The 26,751-nt window shown below is 43.6% G+C and overlaps 1 protein-coding gene and 1 long non-coding RNA gene across 3 annotated transcripts in view; one reads left to right on the top strand and one right to left on the bottom strand.

Annotated features, from left to right (window-relative positions):
- Positions 1-26,751, bottom strand: part of si:dkey-178k16.1 (band 4.1-like protein 1) — a 49,347-nt gene that overhangs the window by 13,982 nt on the left and 8,614 nt on the right. Inside the window, exons 2-10 of one of the 2 annotated variants that reach the window (XM_048240894.1) lie at positions 13,734-13,819; positions 13,195-13,350; positions 9,269-9,371; positions 6,927-6,937; positions 6,780-6,822; positions 6,394-6,469; positions 4,930-5,148; positions 1,533-1,620; positions 929-1,081 (exon numbers count right to left, since the gene is read on the bottom strand). In XM_048240894.1, the coding sequence (XP_048096851.1) occupies positions 929-1,081; positions 1,533-1,620; positions 4,930-5,148; positions 6,394-6,469; positions 6,780-6,822; positions 6,927-6,937; positions 9,269-9,371; positions 13,195-13,350; positions 13,734-13,802 (918 nt within the window). In that variant the 5' untranslated portion in view covers positions 13,803-13,819. Of the gene's footprint in view, positions 1-913; positions 1,082-1,532; positions 1,621-4,929; positions 5,149-6,393; positions 6,470-6,779; positions 6,823-6,926; positions 6,938-9,268; positions 9,372-13,194; positions 13,351-13,733; positions 13,820-26,751 lie in introns of those variants that run through there. The other variant, XM_048240893.1, reaches the window with a different exon arrangement.
- LOC125293170 lies at positions 22,972-25,753 on the top strand. Its single transcript, XR_007193337.1, has 5 exons — positions 22,972-23,100; positions 23,641-23,707; positions 24,366-24,493; positions 24,759-24,942; positions 25,231-25,753. It is a non-coding gene; the product is annotated as an uncharacterized LOC125293170 (long non-coding RNA).

Below are 26,751 nucleotides of genomic sequence, written 5' to 3'. Positions count from 1 at the left end.
GCCTCCCTCTCTCCATCCCTCCCTCCCTCCCTCCATCCCTCCCTCCATCCCTCCATCCCGCCTTCGGCAATGGCGGCAACAACAGCAACAGCAGCCGGAGCCGAGGCTGAAGCAGTGACAGCTTTAAAGCAAACTCTATTAATTGTTTGTGAAAATAAGTAATTAGTTCCGGAAGGAGAATGTTTCAATTAATGTCTGCGCGTCTTTGAGATGAGGCGAAGTATGAGAAGGGGCTGTGCAAATAAATACATCCCAACAGAGGAGCTCAATGGAAACTAATAATCAGTCAAATGGATGCCATTTTGGGACTTCATTACCAGCACCACGAGAGTATGTGTAGTGCAGGACACACAACAACAACAACAACAACAACAACAACAACAACAACAACAACAACAACAACAACACTACATGCTTCATTATCATGCATAACATACATTACACCATTATATCATATAGATTTCACTGATATGAACGTCCAAAATTTGAAAGCTAATTTTCTTGTGTAGAGCACTGATCAATGTGATGGTACAAAGTGCTTCATACTGTAAGCATGCGGCACAGCCGTGCCTTCTCTCTCTCTGTAAGTGCCTCTCTGCTACAAAGTGAGATCAGTGGTAGGCTTAACCTACTGTAAAGACAGAGGTGTGTTCAGATTTGACAAACAGAAGCGAATGTTACAGGCAGAATTTTTGTGATTTTTTTAAATTGTAACGTTTTTCTGTAAAATATTTAGAAACAAGGTAATCACTGTAGGTATGGGGGAGAAATAATGTTTGCCTTCAACTTATCTTCAACTTAAGAAAATTAAACTCTCTGACTCAATCAATCTCACAACTCAAACTTTAGTAATTGCATGCAGCATTTTTAAAATCAATAAAATGTAAGAATGGCTGAAAGTTTTGAGAAAGACCTTGCTTTTCTCTACCTCTCCTGGCCGTATCTTGATGTAGAAGTTACTGCGCTTGTAAGAGATTTTGAGGATTTTAGGCCAGGCGAATCGATTTATCCGAAGTCGGTCACGGTATATTAGCAGCCCATTGGCACAGACGCCCAGCATGATCTCAATGCCCTCCGAGTCCTGCAAACACACAGAAGGTGCACTAATAGAGGTGAGGCAAAAGTACAGGCAAAAGTGTGTGTGTGTGTGTGTGTGTGTGTGTGTGTGTGTGTGTGTGTGTGTGTGTGTGTGAAAAGAGAGAGAGAGAGTGTGTGTGTGTGTGTGTGTGTGTGTGTGTGTGTGTGTGTGTGTGTGTGTGTGTGTGTGTGTGTGTGTGTGTGTGTTGAAAGAGAGAGAGAGAGAGAGAGAGAGAGAGAGAGAGTGTGTGTGTGTGTGTGTGTGTGTGAAAGAGAGAGAGAGTGTGTGTGTGTGTGTGTGTGTGTGTGTGTGTGTATGTGTGTGTGTGTGTTTGAAAGAGAGAGAGAGTGTGTGTGTGAGTGTGTGTGTGTGTGTGTGTGTGAATGATATACAGTAAGTGTCACACATCTTAGATCACACATACGGCACAGTGTGCTTTCAGTTCTTCCCTTACCTTGGCATGGTGCAAGTCTACCCCATACATTGACAGTTTCTTGGCATTTTCCAGGAAGTTGATCTCAGCTTCAGCAGGAGTCATCCCCCTGCAGCACAAACACAGGCCAGAATCATAGCGTGTCAGAGCGCCAGTCACTGCGCTGGATCACGGCTTGCCTTAAAAGCTGCCCGGTGTGGGTTTCTGAGTGTGGCATCATCTCCTCACTGGCAATGGAACCTGTGACTGCTGGAGTGTGTCTGTGCGTGTGTCTGTGTGTGTATGATAGAGAAAGAGAGAGAAAGACAGAAAGAGAGAGAGAGAGATAGAGAGAGAGAAAGAGAGCATGTGTGTGTATCTGTCTGTGTCCGTGTCTGTGTCTGTGTGTGTGTGTGTGTGTGTGTGTGTGTGTGTGTGTGTGTGTGTGTGTGTGTGTGTGTGTGTGTGTGTGTGTGCGTGTGTGTGTCTGCAGCACCTGGGCGGGAGATTAATCTGGAACATCTTATTCATGCGGTCACACTTAATGAACAGTGCTGTTCAAAGGCCAGCTCACTGACAATACAATCCTTTCAGTCTAGTCCTGCACAGCCAGCCCAGAGCGAAGTATTAGTGAAATGTGCTGAAGTAATCCGCTAATCAGAGGTTTTCATATAATGAAGGGTTTCCCTGGACCAAACCCTTACTTCATTATATGTAAAATTGCAGATGCTAATACTAAAATTACATTGTCCAAATGAAATATTTCGGATGGAGTGCCTAGGAGTCCTTTAATGAAGTGCCGTCAAAGGTTCAATATCTTCTGTTCCTTCACTGCAATATATTATGTGACTATGCTGAATGTCATGTTGGTTTGAAACAGCCTCATGATTTTTGGGAAAGGGGGATTAGGGTTTATAAAATATTTTACTCTCCCGCTGAGAATAAAAAAGACTTATGGATGACTCATGGGTCAGCAGAAAAATATGGGTCAGTGTGAAAGATTTGGGGTGACCCCGGGCCTCTCCCACGTCCTGCCCTGAAGCGCAGTAGCCTTAATGAGTGACCCTGTTCTGACAAAAACAATGGAAGTGTTTAATTCACACACACATTGCCTTTGGGTAAAACACCAGCAGAGTCTGCGTTGCCAGGCACAGTGCACATACAAGCGTGCACTTGCAGAGACACACAGCAACCACGGACACACACACACACACACACACACACACACACGGCTGACCCAACAGTATGTCATCCAGCAGCTGCAGACACAGATAGTACTTGCAGGGAATAGGGACACACAGCAACAGCAGGCACAGTTACTGATACAACAACCACACACACACACACACACACACACACACACACACACACACACACACACACACACACACACTACCATCCTGATTTTAATGAAACTTTGGTAACAGCGCGCTAACAACTAATGCGCTCTACCTGTTAATCTTAAAGAATCATAGAGAAACAGAAACCTACTTTAGGAGGTAAGCCACTAGTTTTTGTATAACTTTCACATTTATTATATTGGTATTGGTATCTGAAATAAACAGAAGCATACTGGTCTTTTTCCCTCTGTATGCATTAGATCATTTCCACACAGAAATATGTACGTGCTGTTGTAATTCAACTCCAGTCTATTTCATATATATAGAGAGGTGTAAAAATCGGGCTTCAGAAAGGCTTCATAAACATCCGGCCACATTTTGGTTCCAACCAGTCACTTAAACAGCTGATTCTACAGTAATTAGCACAACTCTTAGTAAGCCAGGTAGATCAGCTAATTAGTGAAATCACCTGTGTTAAGCACACAGGTAGAGCCAATATATGGCAGGACATTTACTTTCTCAAGCTGGACTTTTACATCTCTGATTTCATATATTGTATCGTGCCACCAACAACTAAAACTGTCTAAAGGTGCTTTACAGAGATCAGTGCCTGAACCCAGGAGAGCATGCGGTAACACTTTCTATGAAGGTCATTGTCATAATGAGTTATGCATACATTCATAATGCCTTATAATCAGAACCGGACAGTAATGGAGTACCTTTACTTGAGTACAGTACTTGAGTACAATTTTGAGGGATCTGTACTTTACTCGACTATCATTTTTGGGGAGTACTCATGACTTTACTCAAGTACATTTGAGAGGCAAATATTGTACTCTTTACTCCACTACATTTCTATCCATAACCGTCAGTACCCGTTACTTCTTCCAAAAAAAAAGGAAAAAAGAAAAATCTCGGAAACCCTTAATTTGTTGTTTTCCCTCTCAAACGTGATTGCTGATAGGCTGTCCCAATCAGTGGTGCCTGCACAATCCAATCACCTTCAGCTTTCCGCCAAAGTCAACTCCAGATTCAGATTTAGATAAGAGATGAAACCATGGACGAAACAATGGATGAAGACGCAGCAGGTCCATCCCGGGAATGTGCCAACCCGTGGCCCCACCTCGCCAGAGTATTTCAATTTTCTGAACAAGTTAATGATAGTTTTCCCTTTCGCAAAATAGTATTTTGTATTAGAAATACGCATTTTAAATACATGTATTAGAAATACTGCCCATCCCTGGCAACATGGTAAAAAGATGAAAATGACTTGATTTTACGTTCAATTCCTTTTACATTCTCCAAGGTATTAACATTAACATTTTTCATAACTCCATGTAAGACGTTTCTGTACATGTAAGCACTGTGGCAGTAGTAATGCAATATTTAGAAAATGTAGGCTACTCTTGTACTCTTGATACTCAAGTACTTTTAAAAACAAGTACTTCAGTACTTTTACTTAAGTAGACATCTGACTGTTGTACTTTTACTTGTACTTGAGTAAAATTTAGCAACGGGTATCTGTACTTTTACTCAAGTAATGAAGCTGTGTACTCTGTCCGCCTCTGCTTATAATGTGATCATAAATCATAATAATAATAAGTATAATCGTTTACAAAAACAGCATGAGACTTCATAGCAATCTTCACAATGCATTATGAACTATTGTTTTTTTGCATTATAACTAGTGGTTATACCAGATTATATCATAATGAACCAAAAATCTCAGGTAATTTTGTATAATGCATTTTACCGCCGAACCTGCCTACAAAGCAACAGATCACAATGCATTATGAAGATTGCTATGAAGTCTCATGCCGTTTTTGTAAACGATTATAATTATTATTATAATGATTTATGATCGCATTATAAGGTGTTATGAATTATATGCATAACTCAGTGACCTTCATAGAAAGTGTTATCCATGTGTGTTCTGGACACATAGCGGTATTAACAGAGACACAATTCTGCTTGTTAGAATTCTGCATATCCTCAAAATGAGTTTGAAGCTATTACATAAAGAGAAAACAACTACACTGTCTTGCTTTAAGAGCCATGATCTATGTCTGACCCAGTGCTGGGTCAGTGTGGGACCTGACCTGTAGGTGCGGTGCAGCTCCATCACCCTCTCCTCCAGCTCCCGCGTCTGGCTGGGGGCGAAGCGGAAGTCACTGACGTAGTCGGGGGAGTGCTCATCGGGGTCGTAGTCGCCGAGTTCCGCCTGCACCACATAGGAGCCCAGCAGCGCATGGGTGACGAACGAACATGGCAGCCGCCCCGACAGGATGTCATCCCGCAGCTGCAGACACAAGTAGTACCTGCAGGGACACACAGAACCACACACACCATTATCATCACCACACACACACACACACACACACACACACACACACACACACACACACACACACACACACACACACACACACACACACACACCTAAACATACACACAGATGACCTGACAGGATGTCATTCGTCAGCTGCAGACACAAGTAGTACCTGCAGGGACACACAGAACCACACACCATTACACACACACACACACACACACACACACACACACACACACACACACACACACACACACACACACACACACACACACACACACACCACTCACACACACACACACACCTAAACATACACACAGATGACCTGACAGGATGTCATTCGTCAGCTGCAGACACAGGTAGTACCTGCAGGGAGACACAGTATGATACATGCTCGCAGTACGCACAAACACACACACACACACACACACACACACACACACACACACACACACACACACACACACACACACACACACAAACCCAATGTCATCCAACAGCTAGGGGACAGCAGGTAGTTGCTGCCAGGATGAGACATCACGGTCAGCATCACAGACACAGCGGCTCTCATGGCAGCTCATAACTACAACTACTGCAACTCCCACCCCCACCCACCCCCACCTCCCCCACACACACACACACACACACACACACACACACACACACACACACACACACACACACACACACACACACACACACACACACACACACACACACACACACACATGTACAAACAACTCCCACACCAGCGCATACTATCCTTACTGCAATCCCCACCCAGAACACACACACATACTGTACAATTAAACAGCAAGGCACATTCACATATTAACTTTATAGCAACCCCCATACAACATGCGCACACACACACACACACACACACGATTATAATGCTACACACACTACATGCTCACCACCACCACAAACAGCACCACTGCATAAAATATGGGTCAACTCTCCCACCATGCATACCTGAATAACTGGTCGGTAAGCACAATCTCACAGACTCACAAGTATACATAACACATTCACTGGATAGTGCACACACACACACATATATGCATCCATACATGCACATACACCCATGTGTGCACACAAACACCCCCCACCCCACACACACACACACACACACACACACACACACACACACACACACACACGATTATAATGCTGAGTATGAAGGTACTGTATGGTCCATTAAGCGTGCTGGTGTGTGAAGGCCACTCACCTGGTGATGTCCTCGATGAGCTGGGAGGGGTCTGGGGGATAGAATTTGACAGCAAAGGCAAACTGCCAGGCGCCCACTGCAGACAGATGGCCAACAAGAACAGTAGGTCCAGCAAGACAGTCAGTGACCTTTCAAAGGTTTTATTCATCATCCGTCGAGATGACTAGAATGAATAAATTTGTGTGTGTGTGTGTGGTGTGTGGGGGGGGTTCTGTGTGTGTGTGTGTATGGGTCTGTTTGTGTGTGTGTGCATGCATGCATGCATGCGTGTGTGTGTGTGTGTGTGTGTGTGTGTGTGTGTGTGTGTGTGTGTGTGACTATGTGACTACGTGACTACGTGACGTGAGACAGGGCACTCTGGGCATAAACTGACTTTAGACACTTACCCCGGATTTGTTTCTTGATCTCCTTTGATGGGTCGAGCCAGTTCTGCGAGGCGAGCGAGAAGGATATTCCCAGCCGAGAGAGACAGAGAGAGAAAAAGAAAAAGAAGTATCAAAGGCTGACAGGCACTTTGTTCTCTTTGAAGAAACTTTCTGACTCTCTCAGACACAATGCTATCTCCTCAAGTGCATTAAAAAGCTCATTCACAAAACAGAATAAATGCCTCTTAAAATGGCCGCCGCATCAGAATTCAGTGAAAGCCGAGGAGAATAAGCTAAATGTCAGCTCCGTCACAAGAGGGCCTTAAGGTCAGAGCGATATCTGCCGGATGATTTCATAGCATGGACAGAGCCACACCTTTCTCCACTAAAGCACTCAAAGCACATGCCCTCAAAGAACTTTTAAAGAAACAAGACTACCAAGAGAGGAGCTGAAATCTGCAACTCTTTAAATCTGGCACTTAAATCCAAATGTATGTGAGGCTTCTGCGAGGAGTGCATGGAGCATGGGTACTTTCATTTCTAACTGTACAGCTGTTCTTATCATTGAACATTTTCACAGTGAATTGACTAGAAAGTGACAGCATTCCTGACTCAGAGATACAAAAACGTAAAAAAAAAAAATAAGGACAAATCTTCAACCCTCATCCCTCGACAACTCTGACTGATGGGCTACTGCCTTGAAGGACAATGTGTGTGTATTTTTTTTACATTCCAAATGACCCGGTCCTTGCCCTTAAATGACAAAACAACTGTCTGCTCTCCCCACCGTCGGCTGTCAGTTCAGCCCTCTCCCTGCCTGTGGTGTGTGATTGCCCAGGGTACCTGACAAAACTCATTCATTCTCTGCAGCGTCAATGCCAGCTGAGCTCACATGCACCACAGACACACACACACACACACACACACACACACACACACACACACACACACACACACACACACACACACACACACACACACACACACACACACACACACACACACACACACACACACACACACACACACACACACACACACACACACACACACACACACACACACACACACAATGACCCACACATATGGACATACACACACTAACACTGACGCACACTCACACATGTAAGCAAATGGGCATAAACAGAGCAAAGAATGGGCAAAAAATGAGGTGTCAAGGTAGCTGTGAGAGGAAGTTGGAAAAGACCCAAAGAAGCCCCCCCCCCCTCTCCTCTCTCTCCTCCCCTCCTCTCCCCTCTCCTCCTCCACAGCTCTTCTTCTCCTCTATCCTCTTTAGATCCCTTTAAAGAAGGCTTTTTTTTGTCCCTTGGTAAACCTACTTTTGTCCCTCTGCTTCCCTCTCCTCTTCCCTCCCTCCCTCTTCAACTCTTATCTTCTCTTTATGTACTCCTCTGGCCCTACTCTCCTTCACTCTACCCTTCTTCATCTATTCATCTCTTCACCCCCCCCCCCCCGTTCTCCAATCTCCTTTCCTCTCCTCTCCACCCCTCTCCTCCTCTCCTCCCCTCTTCTCTCCTCCTCTCCACTCCTTCCAGCCCACTGGGGCAGTTCTATCATTACTCTGACTGGAGGGGGTTGGCCTGAGGGCACAGAGGGCTGCTATCTATCACTCTGCGACACAGGCAGCAGGGGCTCAACACACTTCCTGTTGTTGCTATTGTTGTTTTTCGTGATGAATATCTCACACTGGGCACTTAAGGAAGAGTGAAGATGGTGGGTTCTATACTCTCAAGCAGTTGTGACAGCTAGATGATAAGCTTGTTTTCCAGAAAAGTCCAGCCAATTTCACCTATGCTATGACACCACATGCCATAACGCCACAGGGGCTCCAAAAAAATAGTCTAGGAAATTATTTTACTCTTTCTAAAAAATAATACACCAACGTAAATGTCAGAAATATACGTAATCCCTTGAGCAGTGAGCGTATTGGATTCAGAACGTATTATTTTTATATTCATACGTGGTTTATGTCATGGTGTTTCTGTTATGTGCTCTTCCACATATGAGATGACTGTTGTTGTTATCTCATTCTGTTCCTGTACTGTCCCTGTGTAAATCTGTGTGACTATGTGTTAAGAGATAAGTGGAAATATATTGACTTTGCAGTGTTTCACTGTTCTGCATGGCTGCGTCAGTAGCTATCTGCTCCGGATTGCCAGGTTGCCACTAAGTGATTCAGTGTAGTCCACGTGAGATGGGATGACCAACGCCATCTCCCATCAGCCTGGAAGGATACGTAAAACCATACTATTTCCTTGTCTAGTTAGAGCAGCTGATGGATCTTTAGGTGAAGTCATGCTGTCTCTCCCTTGATGCGCATCATTGTAAATAAAACTCTGTTCCTGAATTTTTCCTACCATTGGTCTGACTGGGTCTTCATTCATCTGTGGTATCAAAATTACCATCACCAGTGACATTCAGAGCTCAGGGGCTGATGAAATCAATGTGAAATGTGGCAATAGATATCTGGCATACAAAAGGTTTCTGACCTTTGTGTCCGATCTCGTAGAAGCTCAGTCCAAAATAGTCCTTCTCCAACAGGTTGAGGTGGTCGCACACCGTGTCAAACAAGACCTGGCCTCGGGCGAATTTCTGTTTAATCACAAAGCACACAGTGTAGACCAGTGGCCAGTGAGTAATCGTGAACACACAGAGGACATTCTCATCGTAATATAATCCGTCTGTACACAATCAGGCTGGACTCTCTCACAGACTCTTTCACAAATTCTCTCTCTCTCTCTCACACACACACACACTCATACACAAACACGCACAGACATACACACACACGCACGCACGCACGCACGCACGCACACACACACACACACACACACACACACACACACACACACACACACACACAAAATAAGGCCAGACTCGGATGACCTCGGGGAAGGCAACAGTGATGCTGTGACGGGAGGAGTGAACACCCAGACGTACCGCTCGGTGCCGTTCTCCTCAGAGAGAGAGAGAGAGAGAGAGAGAGAGAAAGAGCAACACAAGGCCTAATTACCTCAGACCTGAGAGGCTGAGAATAGAGGTGTCCCTATAAATAGGGTAGAGAGGCGCCGGCTCTGCGGCCACACACCTCCAGAATCTCCTCATACACAGCTAGACGTGGGAATGAAAAAGCATCTCACCGTGCTCAATCACAAACGCTCTCTACTCTCGCCACTATCAAGCACTTTATTCACAAATAAAATACTGAAATGCATTTTTCACAACGTTATGCTTTTTATTTTTTGTTTTTCGCCTATTTGGCTTGCATTGAGCCCTACTTTAAAGTGGCTGTGGATAAAATCAAAATGACTCAATGCAAATACTAAACATAATGGAAGTGTTCCATTTGCACTTTTTTTATGTCGGGAGGTGAATGCCACTATTACAAAATGATCTACTAGTGTTTGAAAGAGACATAGAGCTGGCATTCGGCAAGAGCGGGTCATTTCACACATGTTAATATGTGTGAGGCAACATTACCTCATGCTACTGAGAATAGGCTCAGATAGGAGGGCCCAGCCAATTGGATTATGGGTAGAGTCATCAGATGGTCCCTTTGTGTGCTGATCCCCGTGGGCCACAGGGCTAATGGGAGATTGAGGGAGGGGAGAGGGGAGGGGATGGGGGTAAATTAGGACTCCTAAAAGACCACACCCGTTCGCTCCACACACAAAAGGGGAGGCTGGCGTGCATCGGCGCTCATGGTGGTGGTGGCTGTGCGTGTGCGAGTGAGTGTTGGCAGGCGCTGGCTGCTAAGACACGGAGCGCTTGGCTCCCAGGGTGGCTGTATCCTGCGGCGACGGGGAGACAGACCAGCAGTTGCCATAGAAACAGAAGTGGTGGGGCTCGATTTTTTTCCTATATCTTTCCTCTTGTCTCTTTATCACTACCTCTCTCTCTCTTTCTCTCTATCACTTTCTCTCTCTTTCTCTCTATCCTTCACTTATTCTTTCGTTATCTTTCGCTCTTTCGCTCTCTCCATAATTCTCAGTCTCAGTCTATCTCTCTTTCTCTTTCCCTCCTTCTCCCTCTGTTTCTCTCTCCTCTACACTTCACTGTTCCACTAACTCTCCCTCCCTCTCCTTCTCTTTTCTCTCCTTTCTCCACCTTGATGTTTCCTCTTTCTTTCTCTCTTCTGTCCTCATCTCCTTCTTCCTACATCTCTCCCTCTCTCTTACTCCCTCTCTCTCTCTCTCCCTATTTCTCCTCCTCTCTGTCTTTGCCGGCACACTGCTAGCTGGTGCATGTACGGCTGTCTCCCCTGGCAGCTGGGGAGGAAGAAGAGAAGGTGGCTCTTTTTTAAAGCCAAAAGCTCTTGAGATAACACAGACATGAGTGAGCGATGAAGGGTGGGTTCTCCCCAATTATGTGCTAGTGAGGGATCTAGGGGCCCCCTTTTCCATTTCTTAACTACAGAAATTGAGGCACTCAATTCACCCGGCTCCCCGAGCGTTGCAACCAATTCTGGCCGCGATGATGAGATTTGGTTTGCACTTCGACAGCCGCAAATCACATTTCGTTAGTGCTCGCGAAGATCCAGTCTAGAGAAATAACCATCCATCCCAAACGAGGGGGAGAAGGCAATGAGAGACAGAGTGACTCATGCGGTAGCCTCAGGTTTCTGAGTTTGTTGGGCACCAGTTGTGTTTCTGAGTGAGGGCGTGGCAGACTCAGATGTTTGAGGTTGTCCAGTCTTGAGATTTGGAGCTGGTAGTGTTGCTGTGGGGAGTCATGGTGACCTCGGGTGTTTGAGTTTGTCTGTTCTTGCGGTCAGCAGGCGCCGATGGTGCTACAGAGCAAAGGCCTCATGGCTGCTGCTGCTTCTGCTGCTGCATTAATCTCTAAGCAGCTCGGTGGAGAACAATCAAAGGTTTAGAGGTAAATAATGAACACTCAGTTCATTATTATTGATGGCATCTGAGGAGACAAATCAATCAGTGTGGGCTAGATGACTGTTTATGCATATAGTTCCCTGAGGAAGTCAAATTTAAGACTATGCACTCTCATCAGGACCATTAAATGTGATTTCACAGATCAGTCCTTCAAGGCTCAGCCTCCGTCTATACCCATCAGACAAATACTGGGGATATCTCTCTTCATTTCTCTGCCTGTGGCGTGGTACCATGGTACCAAGATTGATTGAATAAATGGGTGTTAAACCTCTATCTGACTCTGTTTCAAGCACTGTCTCTCCCCCACACACTTTGATAGACACTCTGATAGACATTCTTCTCTCCCTCGCTGTCTCTCTCTCTCTCTTTCTCTCATCCTCCATTCCTCTGTCTCTGTATTAATCACTCTCTTTCTCTCTCTAACTCCCTTTGATAGACACCGAAAAACAAAACATTCTAATTGTGCATATGTTCATTCTCTCTCTCTCTCTTTCTCTCTCCCTCTCTCTCTCTCTCTCTCTCTCTCTCTTTCCCTCTCTCCTGCACACACACACACACACACACACACACACACACACACACACACACACACACACTCCTCCCCATCATGGTCACACACGAGAGCCCCTCCACTTTAATTCACGTGTATGGATTTCCCATCCCAGCATCCCATCTGCCGGAGGTGATGGCATTGGCTACCTCTGACCTCTCCAGTACGCCATACATCTCCATGACTGGGACGGTTTACCCCCCATCACATTCAGTGGGGGTGGCATGGATGTGGGGGTGGGGTGGGGGAGTAGGGGGGTTGGGGTGGGTGCTTACAAGGCGGCAGCGATCCAGTGACGCAGTGTACAAAAGGGCCAGAGTGATTCCCCCACGTGCATCATAATCTATCACGCACAACAGCCGCAGGGGCAGGCCGCCTGACATTGTCATGATCCATGCTGGAGTGTGAGACGTCCCCGCGCAGCTGCTGTGGAGGAGGAGGAGGAGGAGGAGGAGGAGGAAGTCATGGAGGGTTCGTCTTCCTTGACTGGGTACCCTTTCTCAACCCTCCTCCACCTCCTCCTCCTCCTCCTCCTCCTCCTTCTCCCCGTGCTCTTAGGAGTGCTCCTCTCCCCTGCTCTGTGTTAATGTGGCTGGCGATGACAGCACATCTCATATCCTCGCTGCCGTTATAATGTAGAGCAGCGGTGTCGAGGCCAGCCGTCTCCCAACAATGCAGCAGTGAACGCACACACAACGCAGCGCAGCGCCTTGTACTAAAAAAGAACTGGCCTGTACAGTGCTGTTTCTGTAAATGCTTTTCATGAATATTTTTTATAAACTATTTTAGAAATACATTTTATAAAAATACTATTTGAACACGATTTTTTGGGTCTAAAATTCAAGGCTTCATATTAATTTCGAATCGAATTAATTTCAGTTGCACTCCTTAATATTGTGTGTACTACTTTCACAACCAGGAAGCTTTTTTTAACAGAGATGAAGGACAAGTAAACGACTGAACATAGTCGTACCTCCACCTCGACCTCATACTCAGTGCCATCGAGCAGCGTGATTTTCACCGGCGCCGTCTTTGACCGTTTGGAGGTTTTCTGTGGAGATCTGGACACCCTGCTGGGAGTTTTCTCTGAGCTGTCGTCCTTCTCGTCTGCCGTCTTAGAGTCATGATCCTAGCAGAAAAATCACATTATCACAGCATGTCACACACGCACACACACACACCTCTTTCATGTGCCATAAGGTAAACAACACCTAAAAAGAGCTCAAGCTGCAGCAAGCAAGTCTGCTTTGGACTAATCCTGCTATTTAGTTTTCAAAATCATTTCTGAGGAAAAAACTTGCCTCCAAAACACTCCTGGGCTCCTTAATAAGTAATTAAATGTTAAAAGCTTTTCCATACAACTAACACAAATAATAGGTTTCATTATAAAAATGCCCTGGAGGGTTATCATTATCACAAACAGTGGTCTGGCTTATGGTTGTTGTCAGTTTATTTCCCCTGCTATGTGGAATATGAAATTAAATGTGAGGCTTGCATTAGATTGGTTCCTACCTGATTAGACCTCTTCAAATCCCCCTCGATCGCATTCTTCATATCGCTAGCCGAACCTTTCTCCGACATCGTGTTCACTTACTATCCTGTAAAAACACACATTCAAGACTTAATTTATTAGAAACACACAGAGAGAGAGAGAGAGAGAGAGAGAGAGAGAGAGACACACACACAGAGAGAGACACACATACACACACAGACACCACACACCTCGCCCAATCCCAAGATCACCGTGAGAGAGAACTGAGCACTGTTTTTAATCTCCATAAAGTCCCACTGAACCAAGCAGCTCCACAGAAACCTTATAGATTTTCCATCGCTCCATATAAATTACAGCCGAGCAAAAATCCTCCCACAAACCTCATGCTGCACAACTTCTGTCATATACTCTCCAGTCAAGTCCCGAGTACATTACATCACCCGGCCACCCGGCCACCACCCACCCAGTCTATGAATATTTATCAATGTTTTTCTCCACCATGGCACGCTGTTGTACCTTACCCATGAGCCTCACTACCTACCTACCAACCCACAGAGGAGAAGCACGACAGACACTTGGCAAACAAGCCACTCGATTTGGCACCTTGATGCTCAGGGCAACCCATCAATCTCTTTTCAAAGTCACACGTTATCCATTCCCCCCACAACCAAGGCATTCATAACGGTGGAGACAAACTCCACACAAACCCACTGGCGTTTCAGTCAAGCATTCAATCCCAGCTAATCCACACCTATAAGTCACTGTTAATTTACTTATGTGTGGACGGCCGCTGCCGCTGCGGTCGATGCAGTAATTAATGGCGGTGTTCAGGAGAGGCCGCCGAGGTTCCTTTTTTTCCCCCGCTCGTGCTGCCATGGAAAAGCACACAGTGCAGAGGCATGCCTGAGGAGAGAAGCCATCTCACACCAACTAACAGATAACAAAGAACTCCGGGATAGGAGTGTGGCCTGCATCTGTGCCAGAACAGTCCCGGAACTGGGCCGAGGTCAGGCCAGAGTGGCCTTCCCCGTGGGCAGGCAGTGGTACATGAGGAGCATCAGTGTGAGAGGCATGAGGTCTCTGGTGCCATTAGTGCTGCTGTTGGTGGTGGTAGAGGTGGGAGTGTGTATGACACTGACACTACATACAGCCAGGGCCTCTAGTGAAGCAGGCCACTGCATCTGACAGAGAGATGGATGAACCATCCCATATAGAGGAAAGTGAAATGAAATGAAAAGACACAGCATAGAGAGAGCGAAAGAGAGAAGAAATGGTGAGCAGTACAGAAAATAGAAAGAATGGTGAAGTGACCAATTTAAAACAAGACTCTCACTAATGGCTGCAGTTTTCTCCCTCACATGTCCTTTCTGCACAAAGCCACACTGTGTGTTTGTAAAAAGCATAGGGAGAGACCAACAGAGAGACACAAAGACAGAGAGGGGGAAGAAGGAGAGGAGGGAGAGAGCAGGGAGAAGGCAACGTGTTCATGCACCTGTGAAATACATCTTGCTGCTTTTTTATGAGAGGTGGAGGGTGCGGGGGCGTGGGGGGGGGGGGGGCGAGGGGGCTGTTTGTTGTTGTAGGTGCTAGTTTTTTTTTTTTTCTTTCTAGAAATTGTTGCACTGCTAATACTTTGTATCACACCAGGCAGACAGAAATGAATGGCTGCCCGTGGGAATAACGAGCCACTGCACTTTATCACTCCGCTGAGCAGGACATCTGCTGAAAGGCATGCAGCGCTGTGGTCCAGAAACTGCTTTAAAATGGACATGGTCGAGCCAAGCCCGCAACACTGCTCGCAGAGAGCACGGAAAATGCATAAAGGCACCAACAAACAAGTACACCCAAGTGCAGGACTCATTACTGCGCTTACTAAAATGAGGGCAAGGTATCTTGTAAACATTCATTTCATGCCATTTAGTGGCTTTTATAGTGTACAGCTACAGCTACAGAATACTACCATATGCTGCTACTATGAGGGATTAGGTTTGACTGCATAATGTTCAGAGATTATGAACGGGCAATTTGTCATTTTGTGCTTTCTCTCCATGCTTCACTTGAGCAAATGGACACAGGTAAAGGGCCTAACCATTTTTGTGTCATTTTTTAAGGTTTGCAGATTTAAGATATACAATGTTTTAGACATTTCCATAATAAATATAATCTCATACTGTTTTGGAAACGGCATATAAGGTATGTTATAATCCATTCTATTCACTGGAATGAGTGTTTTGTTTGGAGTGTTCTGCATGAATGCTGTTATTATGTGTAATAATATTGTGGCCTAATACAGCATAAACACATTGGGCTGCATATGGGGGATTAGGTTTTGCTGCATAATGTTCCATGAACAGACAATAGGTCTTGACATTGTGTGCTTTCCTTGCATACTCCACCTAAGCACATAAAAAGAGGTAAATGGCCTGTCCCATTCGCCTGTCAGTTTCCCAAATGAAAAATGTTATGCATAAATTTGAGATAACACTTTGCTTAGACACATTGTGAGCTGCTAGATTTTTGAGTGAACAAAAACCCCTTTGATTTGAATTCAGCACGTGTTGGATTGCTCATGAGGGAGGGAAGGGGAGCTGGTGTTAGACCGTCATGAGACCTACGTTTTCTCCCCTCTAAATCTATTTTAGACCACTGGTGAAAATGTGCCTTCTATTCTCTTCCCTTCTGTTGGCAAATACACCAAAAGATAACTGACAGTTTTTTTTTATTTAGATTAGAGTGTTAGCACTATTGAGCCAGTATGATGAGGTCTACTGAACTAAGCATTAGTGAACTGTCTACTTGTATTCTTTGCCAAGGTTTTGTAAACAGGTCCTGTGTAGATTGTCTTGTGTACAATGTTTTTGTACATGGTGTACGTTGTTATGCTAGTTAACTATGTTCAGGCTCACTCTACTACAGGAATGTGGAATATTGTTATCTGGTCTTTGCACATTTGCACAGTTATTTTGGTTATTGCAAACTTGCAAAAAAAAATGTATTCTTCTTCTAGAAAAGAAAATATATCATCCAACTGTACCCCCTCTGTTTCCCTTAAGGTGGGATAGGGAGTGGGAAAAAGAATAGATATTGTGTCTGTGTCTACAGACACTTTCATCTCCACAATCTCTCCTCCATGCCAGGTCCTGGCACAGCACGAATACTTTCTCACAATTTTTGCAGGTATTTTCACCTACAGGTGGTACGACACAGAGGAATTTGTATTTAATTAAGCAAATAGATCGCAGTTTGACACCAGCTGATCAGCTGCAGAAGAGTCTGTTTGTTGTTTCTTCACCTTCCATTACGGACTCCCTACAGAGGCCCCAAACACCTGCACAAAAAGCTTAAGGCCCGTGTGTGTGCTCATGAATGGATGACTGCTCTCATCTCCAGACTCTCTCAGTCTGGTGGAATTTCACTCAAGTATTTTAGTAAAAACTGTAGGAATTGGCCAGAAGATTAACATAAAAGTGCCAAAACCTGATGTGAGACACAGCATGGGTTTCACTTTCACTTATGAAATACGGAATACAGCATTAAAGAGGACGGTTGGGCTTTGCCTCTTTGAGTGCCATTTTAAATAGTAATTGTCATACAGTACCTTTCAAATTATCCAATGTTTTTTTTACAACTTGCCACCATATGGCATTGGCAGTTATTTCATCCAGAATCCTTAGACAATCATAGCAATGTCAATTGCCATGATGCCACTCTTGTGTGAGTTCACCAAGTCTTACCAAGTTTTTTACAAAGATTTTTCAACAACCTCTGAATGGTCTGTGCTAACACCAAGGTTCATTTATTCAGCAAATCACTGCAGCTCACCTTAAGCCACTGACCTGCTTCTCATCCAAACCTGCAGATCTAAAATGGTACTCAAGAAAGCCTCAATTGCAAAGATTGGTTTGATTACTCTTTCTTCTGATTGCTGCTCTATGGGGAAAGCCAGCCCCTACCTCGTTTATGGGAACCCTGCTCGTCACAAGTCAGTGCATTTTCTGATGGGGGGCGCATACTTTAGGTCCAATGAAAACTGGAACATGGGCCTGAACCATAAAGTAAGTATGGCTGTGATGGGACAGGAGGGATCAAAAATGAAAGGGCCAGGGCTGTTGTGGACCCAAGCAGCATTTCCTGAAGGCAGCACTGATCTCATACCATCATTAAATGAGAGTGGGACTATAATTTTGAACTCACTCTTTTCTTTAAGATGGTCAAGCACAATTGTTCCTCTGAGATGCACGAGTGGGGAGTTCCCTTGCCGAGAGAATTGTTCCCCAGGCTCTCTCCCACTTACTGGCAGAGGGAGTGTTCCAGCGCTTGGCGTTGGAGACGTCGGATGATGTGATATAAATGGCGCGGTGTCACTGAACAGCACACTCATCCCCACTTCCTGGCACATTCATTTAAAAAGTGCCTGTCTAAGGGCTCAGCAATCTCATCTCCTTCACTTGTGTTTACCCATCAAATTGCTCCAGGACGCCTTCTCTTTGCCAGCTCACTTGAGAGGCACTGTTTATTGCTTAAGTGTTTTGTTTTGTTTTTTTCTTTCCTTTCTTGTTTTTCTGTCTTTCTTTCCTTCTTTCTTTCTTCTTTTTCGATCTCAGAAACCTCTCCAGAAAAGTTTGCGCTGCTGCAGCCGGGACCCCTGTCAGCGATGCTGTGGGGGAAAAAACAGCTTACGCTCAGTGTGGTCACCGCAGCATGAAAGCAGAAACCTCCGACTGCACCATCCCAAAAGACGACCCAGAAGTAAACAAAACATTGTCTAACACGCCAAACACAACTCAGTCGACTGCAAAGGTTGGCTTTTTATAGACTCTGCCTCTTTGCAGAAAGTAAGCAGCAATTTACTTGCAAATGAAATGGAACACAAATTACAGCTGAGGTAGCATGACTCATAAATAATTAAAATAAAGTGTTATTTTCTCTTACAGTACTCTCCCTGAAGTATATAAACTATATTATAAAACCAACCTGACCTATGATTTCATGAAAATATCCATATCTCCACACTGTATATTCATTTATTTTCATCATCAGCTCACATTACCATCTATGCAGAAGTGTCTTAGCCAACAAAAATACAAAGGTAACACTGTTTCCTGCATAATCATGTATATAAATGTTTATCAACAGTATAAATATTCCAAATGAATTATGAGAGTGCATGTCCTCACTTGACTGCATGACCAACACGTCCACACAAACACTTACCCTCAGACGATGACTTGGGATTTTCAAACCGGTTCTAATAATTACTCCAGCCTTGATTAATAATCACACGGCTGGCAAACACAGTCACTACACCTGAAAGTACTGCTGCTTCAGCCTCCCTGCCTGCCAGTGAGTATAGGATTTGTTTCCAAGAGCCTCCAGACCTGGAACCTCTCGACCTGCCTGACAGGAAACATACCCGCGCATAAAAACTCAGAGGATTAAGTGTCTTAGCCAACAAAAATACAAAAGTAACACTGTTTCCTGCATAATCATGTATATAAATGTATATCAACAGTATAAATATTCCAAATGAATTATGAGAGTGCATGTCCTCACTTGACTGCATGACCAACACGTCCACACAAACACTTACCCTCAGACGATGACTTGGGATTTTCAAACCGGTTCTAATAATTACTCCAGCCTTGATTAATAATCACACGGCTGGCAAACACAGTCACTACACCTGAAAGTACTGCTGCTTCAGCCTCCCTGCCTGCCAGTGAGTATAGGATTTGTTTCCAAGAGCCTCCAGACCTGGAACCTCTCGACCTGCCTGACAGGAAACATAACCGCGCATAAACTCAGAGGATTAAGTCATGTGCACACTTGGGACGACAACGACAGCGAGCGTTGAATGCCTCCGCTGATTTGAAAAAGGTTCAAGACAGGCTGCCGTATTCAGATGTGCTTGAGTCTCGCTGTTGTCCTCCTTATTGGCACATGGAGTATTACAAGCGGCAACAGCGTATTTCAAAGTCTGCTGTAATACCACAGACTGCTTTAAAAGACCCTCTGAAAATGACATGACTTGCTAGTGCTCCAGAAGACAATGATATGCAAAGACTGGTACTCATTTGGTTTTAAGGAAACACTCAAACGCCTGGGCTCGATGTATGACAGGGACACTGATCAATTGCTGTGCATATGGCATGAAATTCTGCCGTTTTTTGAACGAGCGAGCAAGCAAGCTTTGAATGATATGCTGCTTTAGTTTTTTTAAGCACGGCCATTTGGAATGTCCGGATGAATTTTTCATCTTCTCTGTGCCATGATCAAAGCCTGGGGAGAAGCCGGGGGAGAGAGAGCAGAAGGTTGCTGTTGTGCGCGTGTGCAGTAATACAAATCGAGCCTTCGCCTTGACAGGCCCGCGCGGCCTCGGTGTGCTCCATTCTTTAATTTCAATCATTTCGAGCCTGATGCTTGTTACGGTGAGTGCTCCCCTAATCAGCACACCGAGAGAGAATAATATAGGGTGAGTCACTAGGCCATGCAAGACAAGGCAATGGGATCCTCAGCTGAAAACGTGCTCAGGGGCCAGGCCAACCGTATGGGGTCTGCCGAGCACCGGTCCACACTGGTTTCAACCAGAAAGGAGAAAGTGATCTCAAGGTGCAAAATACCATTTTTGTATTCTGAAAGCTTGCTTTTAAAGGAATACTATTTCTCCTTCTAATATCTTTGTTTCTCTTGTGAGTGTGCGCTAATTGTGTGTGTGTGTGTGTGTGTGTGTGTGTTTGTAAGTGTGCTTCCTTTTGTGCCTACTGATGTTTTGTTTAATGGCTTTAGTATGTGAATGGATATACCGTATTTTTCGGACTATAAGTCGCACCGGAGTATAAGTCGCACCAGTCAAAAACTGTTTCATGAAGAGGAAAAAAACATATATATAAATATATATGTGTTGCACCTGAGTCACAGGACCAGCCAAACTATGAAAAAAAGTGTGACTTATAGTCTTGATAATAGCTGAATATCCCTATTACTAAGAGCAATGCAGATAATTAAGTGTTTGTCTCTTGATGTCATCTTACCTAAGTGTATATATTTTATTTCATTTAATTATTCTTTAGCTAATGTGCTTTGTACAGCACTTTGGTCAGTGCAAGCTGTGTTTAAATGTGCTCTAAAAAGAAACTTTACTTACTTACTTACTTACTTACTTACAAGCTATACGAGTTGTATAGTGAAGGTTTATGAAGGAAAAAAGAGTAACGCTCCAAACTTGTTTACTCTTAATGTAGTTTCCCTGGCTGTTTCCTTATGTGTACCATTGCCTGTCTGCAATGGCAGATATCTCACGTTCAGGGACATCCACACTACCAACAACAACAAATGTAAGTATAACTTTATGAATAGCCAATCTACCCAGCAGCAAAGAAAGCATCTCAGAAATATCATTCATGTTTCAGTGTGATGCCTTTAAAATCCATGCATAGTGACTGTCAGTATTTCTCTGTCAGTATTTCTATCATTCACACAATCTCTCTGGAAATGATGCCAAACAATATTATTCATGTCATTATTGAAATTGTGTGTTGCTAGATATTGCCATCTCTTACTGTAGCTAGAGCACAGTTCTTGTTATCATTGGCACTGCAGATGGGCCATAACATGATGATTATTCTGTGAAAACAGGTCCTTCCAAATAAAAAAAATCTCTGTGCAGGAGACTTTTTGCCACGCGCACATTATAAGAGCAGACTAGTGCCAAAGCAGGCCCGGCGGACCTTGAGCCAAATCTGTCATCTCGGCACAGCGCATTGAGGCCACAGCGGGTGTCCTGGCCAATGCCCAGGCCATATGGAAGAGCCGAGAGATGCACTGAGCACCGAGAGCCACTATGTGGACGCCCTAATGGGGGGAACGGCTGACATTTGCAGGGGTTGGGACTGGAGGGGAGAGAGTATCTTCACAGCACACGGCTATCATTAGACCACGGTTGTTAAGTGCGAGGTGGTGTAGGTTGACCAGATCGATGGTGTGGTCATGGCCTTGGGGTTGCGTTCATTATGACAAATGGAGATGCATTTTCCAGGGGAGCTTTGATGCGATGTGGTTCTTGGTTCTTCAGATGGAAATTTAATTATGGTGAGCTTGTTCAAGAGCTGAAGTGCTGGAACTGATGACAGTTGCTGACTGTATACATTGCATGTGGGTGTCTATGACTGTGTGTGTGTGTGTGTGTGTGTGTGTGTGTGTGTGTGTGTGTGTGTGTGTGTGTGTGTGTGTGTGTGTGTGTGTGTGTGAGAGAGAGAGAGAGAGAGAGAGAGAGATAGAGAGGTTGCTGAGAGGGTTGACAGGCTGCCACCATGCCTCCCCTTCTTAATAGAAATGACTTGAGATTACAGCGAGGTTGTCTCATCACTCTTGTTTCAGTCAAGGCAAACAGCACCACATCTGCTGATTATGCTAATTGTGTCTTTCCCCTTTGCTCACTCCAACTTCTATTTCTTCTGCTAGAGTTAAGAGAGAGAGAGAGAGAGAGAGAGAGCTCAAATAAGAAACCTGATCTCCTCGCTGGCAGGCATCTAAGCATCTCACCAAGCTCCAAACACCCTTTGAAGCCAAGACGAGGCACAAAAAAAGATTCAAGTAATGACATTTCAAGTAATGAAATATCGCTGTAATGACGGATGTTTTATGGGAAAGGCACATGGGTCTTCTGCCTTTCTTTGTTAGCGGAGCGACAAATGGCCCGAAAGTAAGTCAAATGATGGAAATAATTTCCTGAGGAATGATGGTCCAAGGCAATGCCATTTGTCACCGCGCGTGTCTCTCTCCGGCACCCCTTCTGCCTGTAAGCATGGCTGTTTTTGAAAATGGAGAAACACACCCGTGTGTGTATGTTTGTGCGTGTGTGTGTGTGTGTATTGTGGCTGACTTCCTGTAGCCTGCAGCGCAATCACTCATCTGTGGCACAGTCTGTTGGAGGAATCAATCATTTATGGCACAGCGTCGTGCCATCGATGAGTGAGGGGAACGCACATGAGAGCAGCCTCACCTTCTCAAGTCAAACGTGCCTCAGCACTCAGCCATGACAAACATGAGCAGTACAGCGCCATTAACGAAAGCCAGGGGATATCTGTATCCCACATATGACCAGGGCTGTCAGCTACACAGCAAATTCACGGGTGTTATATTTCTGGTGTTATGACAAATAAACACTGTTGCAGTTGATAGATGTTAAACTCTCAACACTTTTGGTGTAGATATGATACAAAAGCCAGTGTTAATTTGCGGCGTTCCGATTAATAAACACCAATTGGGTGTAACAAGTTCCATCCGGGATATTTTGCAAATTGCTCAAACTTCCAGCGCAGTCCGCCATTTCTCAAACCCCCCTGCAGGATAGCAGACTTCTCTTCAAGCTGTGGACAATTCTGTGTGGTAAGTTATTAAATTAATCTATTTTTGGCATTCGTTGATAAAATATGTATATTAGACGTTGTGTTGCACTCTCAGACCTTCTTTATGAAACTGTAGACTTAGAAGTTGCTTTCCGCCCGTTGTCAAGCGTACTGTATAGCTACCTTAGCATTGAGTGAGACATTGTCCAAACTTTTAGCTGATAACACTAAATTACATTATGTGTGTTTGACTTAGTGTGGTGTAATGTGTTGTCCTTGTTTTATTTATTTATTTGATTTTGCGATGTCTACCTACGTTTAATCTAATACATCTACATCACCATCCTTGTTGGTTGCTTACAGGCTGCTAACGTTATTAGCTGTAACGTTATGGTGTGCTAAACTAGGTAACGTTAGCTAACCAGTTACATTCATTCATTGAAATGACATTCACATGGTCAGTCAGCTAACGTCCAACGTTACCGGCGTAGTTGCTAGTAGCTAAGATAGATAATTTAGCTAGCTTAACAAAGTTACCTAAAATGAAGAATGTGAAATTGTTTGCCTTTTCCATCAACAGATATAACATTAAGTGGATGCGATGATTGTCAGGATATGTGAGCCGCTTGGATAATGTTCATCATGGGGTAAGTTTGATAGTAACGTTACCAGAGCCCGTTCACGTTTATTAGACATTCTCTGATAGTACCATGCTAGCCTACTAGCGAAGTAAGCCTCAGGTAGGCAAACGTTATCGTCACGACTACTGAGATGACAACATGATTTAAAGTGAAATGGTTGACTGAAGGGATGATGTTAGCTGAAATTATCTAACGTTACTGTCCTAGATGTGCAGCATAGTAGGCTACGTTTCACGACTGTCTCTACAAAAACAGAATGTGAGCGAGTGTCTGCACAGCTCCTTAAAAGGGGGAAAAGACAGCCGTTTTTCATTTCCCAATTTCGCCGTCTGTTTGTTCATAAATGTAACTTTATGCAGAATCCATCCATCCATGCGGAAAGAACGACAACGACGTCCATTCATTTTTATGTTTGGGATCTATTCAAAGGAAATTAAAATTTTCACAATAGTGTTCCATTGAATCACAAAATGATTTGCATCGTATGGTATTTATATGTGTACTAACATTGACTTTTTTAAATTGATAGTGTTTGTTGTAAATGCTTCTAGGCAAACAATATTGGAGTTGGGCAGAGAAATGTCAATGCTGATTTCTATGTAGTATGTGCTCTACCACAGTATATTTTGGATAATACTAATTTATTTATTTATTTATCTTGTAGTCTGGGCAAAGTTCTTCATAAATGAAGACAAAACCTTGACAGTGACTGAGGAATGGAAGTGGATGCTGATGTGTTTCCAGATCTGGTTACCAAGGACATGTGCTTAGTCACCCATGATTCTGATAAAGGTATTTTGCTTGGTTTGGGGTTTTATACAGTTGCCTTGCAAAGGCACAGAAGAAATTGTGGAGCTTTTGTTTATTTTTGCAAATGTACATGAATGTGTTGCATTTTCCCTCTTTGCTAGAGTCGCCTTTCCCTGAGATTTAATCTAGCCTAACGGATGTGTGTGTGTGTGTGTGTGTGTGTAATTGCTGACAAGGTTGTCAATTTCAACAGTGTTCTGCTTTTCGCCCCATTCTAAGTTGTACTGTGTGTTCTTTAATGTTTCAGGTTCTTCAAGACTTCAGCCTTCTCGTTGGATCTGAAACATCTGCAAGACATCTGGAAAGATGGCCCTCATACAAACCCAAGCTGATAAAAGAAAGACCTGCACTACAAGCTACCAACACCATTGCTGCAACACCTATTGCAGTCTGCCAGGGACAAATGGACTTGTCTGTAGACAACTTACAAGGTAATTGTATGGAGTAATGGAGTTTAACATTTTAGTTGCCATTTTAGGAAATGACCGGTATTTCTGGATATTAATTTGAAGTTAAGTTGTCAAAATACCTTTTTTATGCATGACCGTTCAATCTGAATAATTAAATAGTTATTTTATGACTCTCCTCCAAACCCCATCCTAACCCAGGCTGGGACAGTGATAAATCCACTTTACTCCTGCTGATGCACATCCTGTCACCTGTCATCTGGTAGAAAGATGAGGACTCGATTATAATCCTTTCTCTTATGTTTCCTCCAGTCATGCCAGAGTCTTGATGAGCACTTGAATGAAGATGAACATCGGCAGCCATATCTGCTAGCTTTGGGAACCTCCAAGCGAGCCATCAACAGTTTCTACATAGCCATGGATAAGAAGCCCATTCCATGCCAAGGAAACACCTCTCTGGCAGCATTCGACAAGCTTTTCAAGGTTCATTTTGTTTTCAGTTTGAGTTGCAACAAATCTCTAAGCAACTTTTTTTACATTCCTGCAGACCACCAAAGAGAGCCCAAAAGTAAAGGCATTGCAAGCAAAGTTGATGAATGATGTATAGGTGTTACGTTTATGGGACACTGCATGGCAATAACTGGTGCCAATAATTCTACAGAAACACAACATACATTTTATTCTGATAGATATGGAGACTGTTTATGTCGAGCATCTTTACGCTTTTGAGGTTTAAAGAACTTCATCATTTTTATATTGTTAAAAAAGATGATTTGCAGCATTACAAACCGTTTGAACTTCAGATATCATACAGCTGTGATATGTCGTTTTATATAGTGCCTGACTGTTGCATTTTGTAATGAACTGAAGAATGTTTTGCTGTTTAATAAATAAATGTAGTACATTTTACATTAAGTGCATCTGAATGTTGTTTTTTATTCAGTTTAACAGCAATTCTAAAACCTATTGTGTATATAACTGTATACAACACCTCCTTTACTCTTCTAGAGATTAAAACAAGAATCATTATTTGGCAATAAAGTAATAATATACATGCAATCATCACTATACTAGTGTCAGCTTAACACTGGGCTTAAGTTAAATAGCAACACTTTTGGAGTTGTTTTCAAGAAGGAATTAACAGTCCTCTGGTGTTAAAAATACTCCAACCTGGTGTTTCTGTGTAACTCTCTCAGTGAAAAATGGTAACACCTTGTTAGTGTTGTAACTTCTGACACTTACAGAAGTGTTAATTTAACACTTGTGGTGGTCCCCATATATACACCCATATAGTGTTAGATTTAAATCTATCAGTGTTAAAATTCCGATTTCAAATTTGCTGTGTACACAGATACAGCAATATATTAAAGCAGCCCTTTGTAGTACTCTCAAGTCCTATTTACTAAATTAAAATGTACTCCTTACAGCAGTTCTTCTTTAGATTTAGACAACAGATTTATAATACATATCTATTGTGCTTGGGACAGAGTATTACTTTACATGTGTGCACTGTAGTGAGGAAAGGAGTCTTGGTTAAAAAGTGATTACATAAATGCTTTTAACATGAAGCATTTTTAGACAGTTCTATTCTACAGTATTAAATATGCATCATGCAGTACCGTTTCACTGTGAATTAGTCATCTAACATTAAGTTTTATTTCAGTGTCAAGTTTTATTTCAGTGTCAAGTTTTATTTCAGTGTAAGTTTATTTTCCTTTTTCAAATTTATGTTAAGTTCTAATTGAATTAGTATATATTATTTGATTGTTATTTTATTATGTCTTATTTGCATTTTCATCTACTGTATGTTGATATTGTACAGCACTTTGTAAC

Source organism: Alosa alosa, chromosome 4 (assembly GCF_017589495.1).
Source record: "Alosa alosa isolate M-15738 ecotype Scorff River chromosome 4, AALO_Geno_1.1, whole genome shotgun sequence".
In the NCBI taxonomy this organism is placed as follows: domain Eukaryota; kingdom Metazoa; phylum Chordata; class Actinopteri; order Clupeiformes; family Clupeidae; genus Alosa; species Alosa alosa.
The sequence above is the reverse complement of the archived record's forward strand: the minus strand, read 5'-3'. Positions and strand labels throughout refer to the sequence as shown.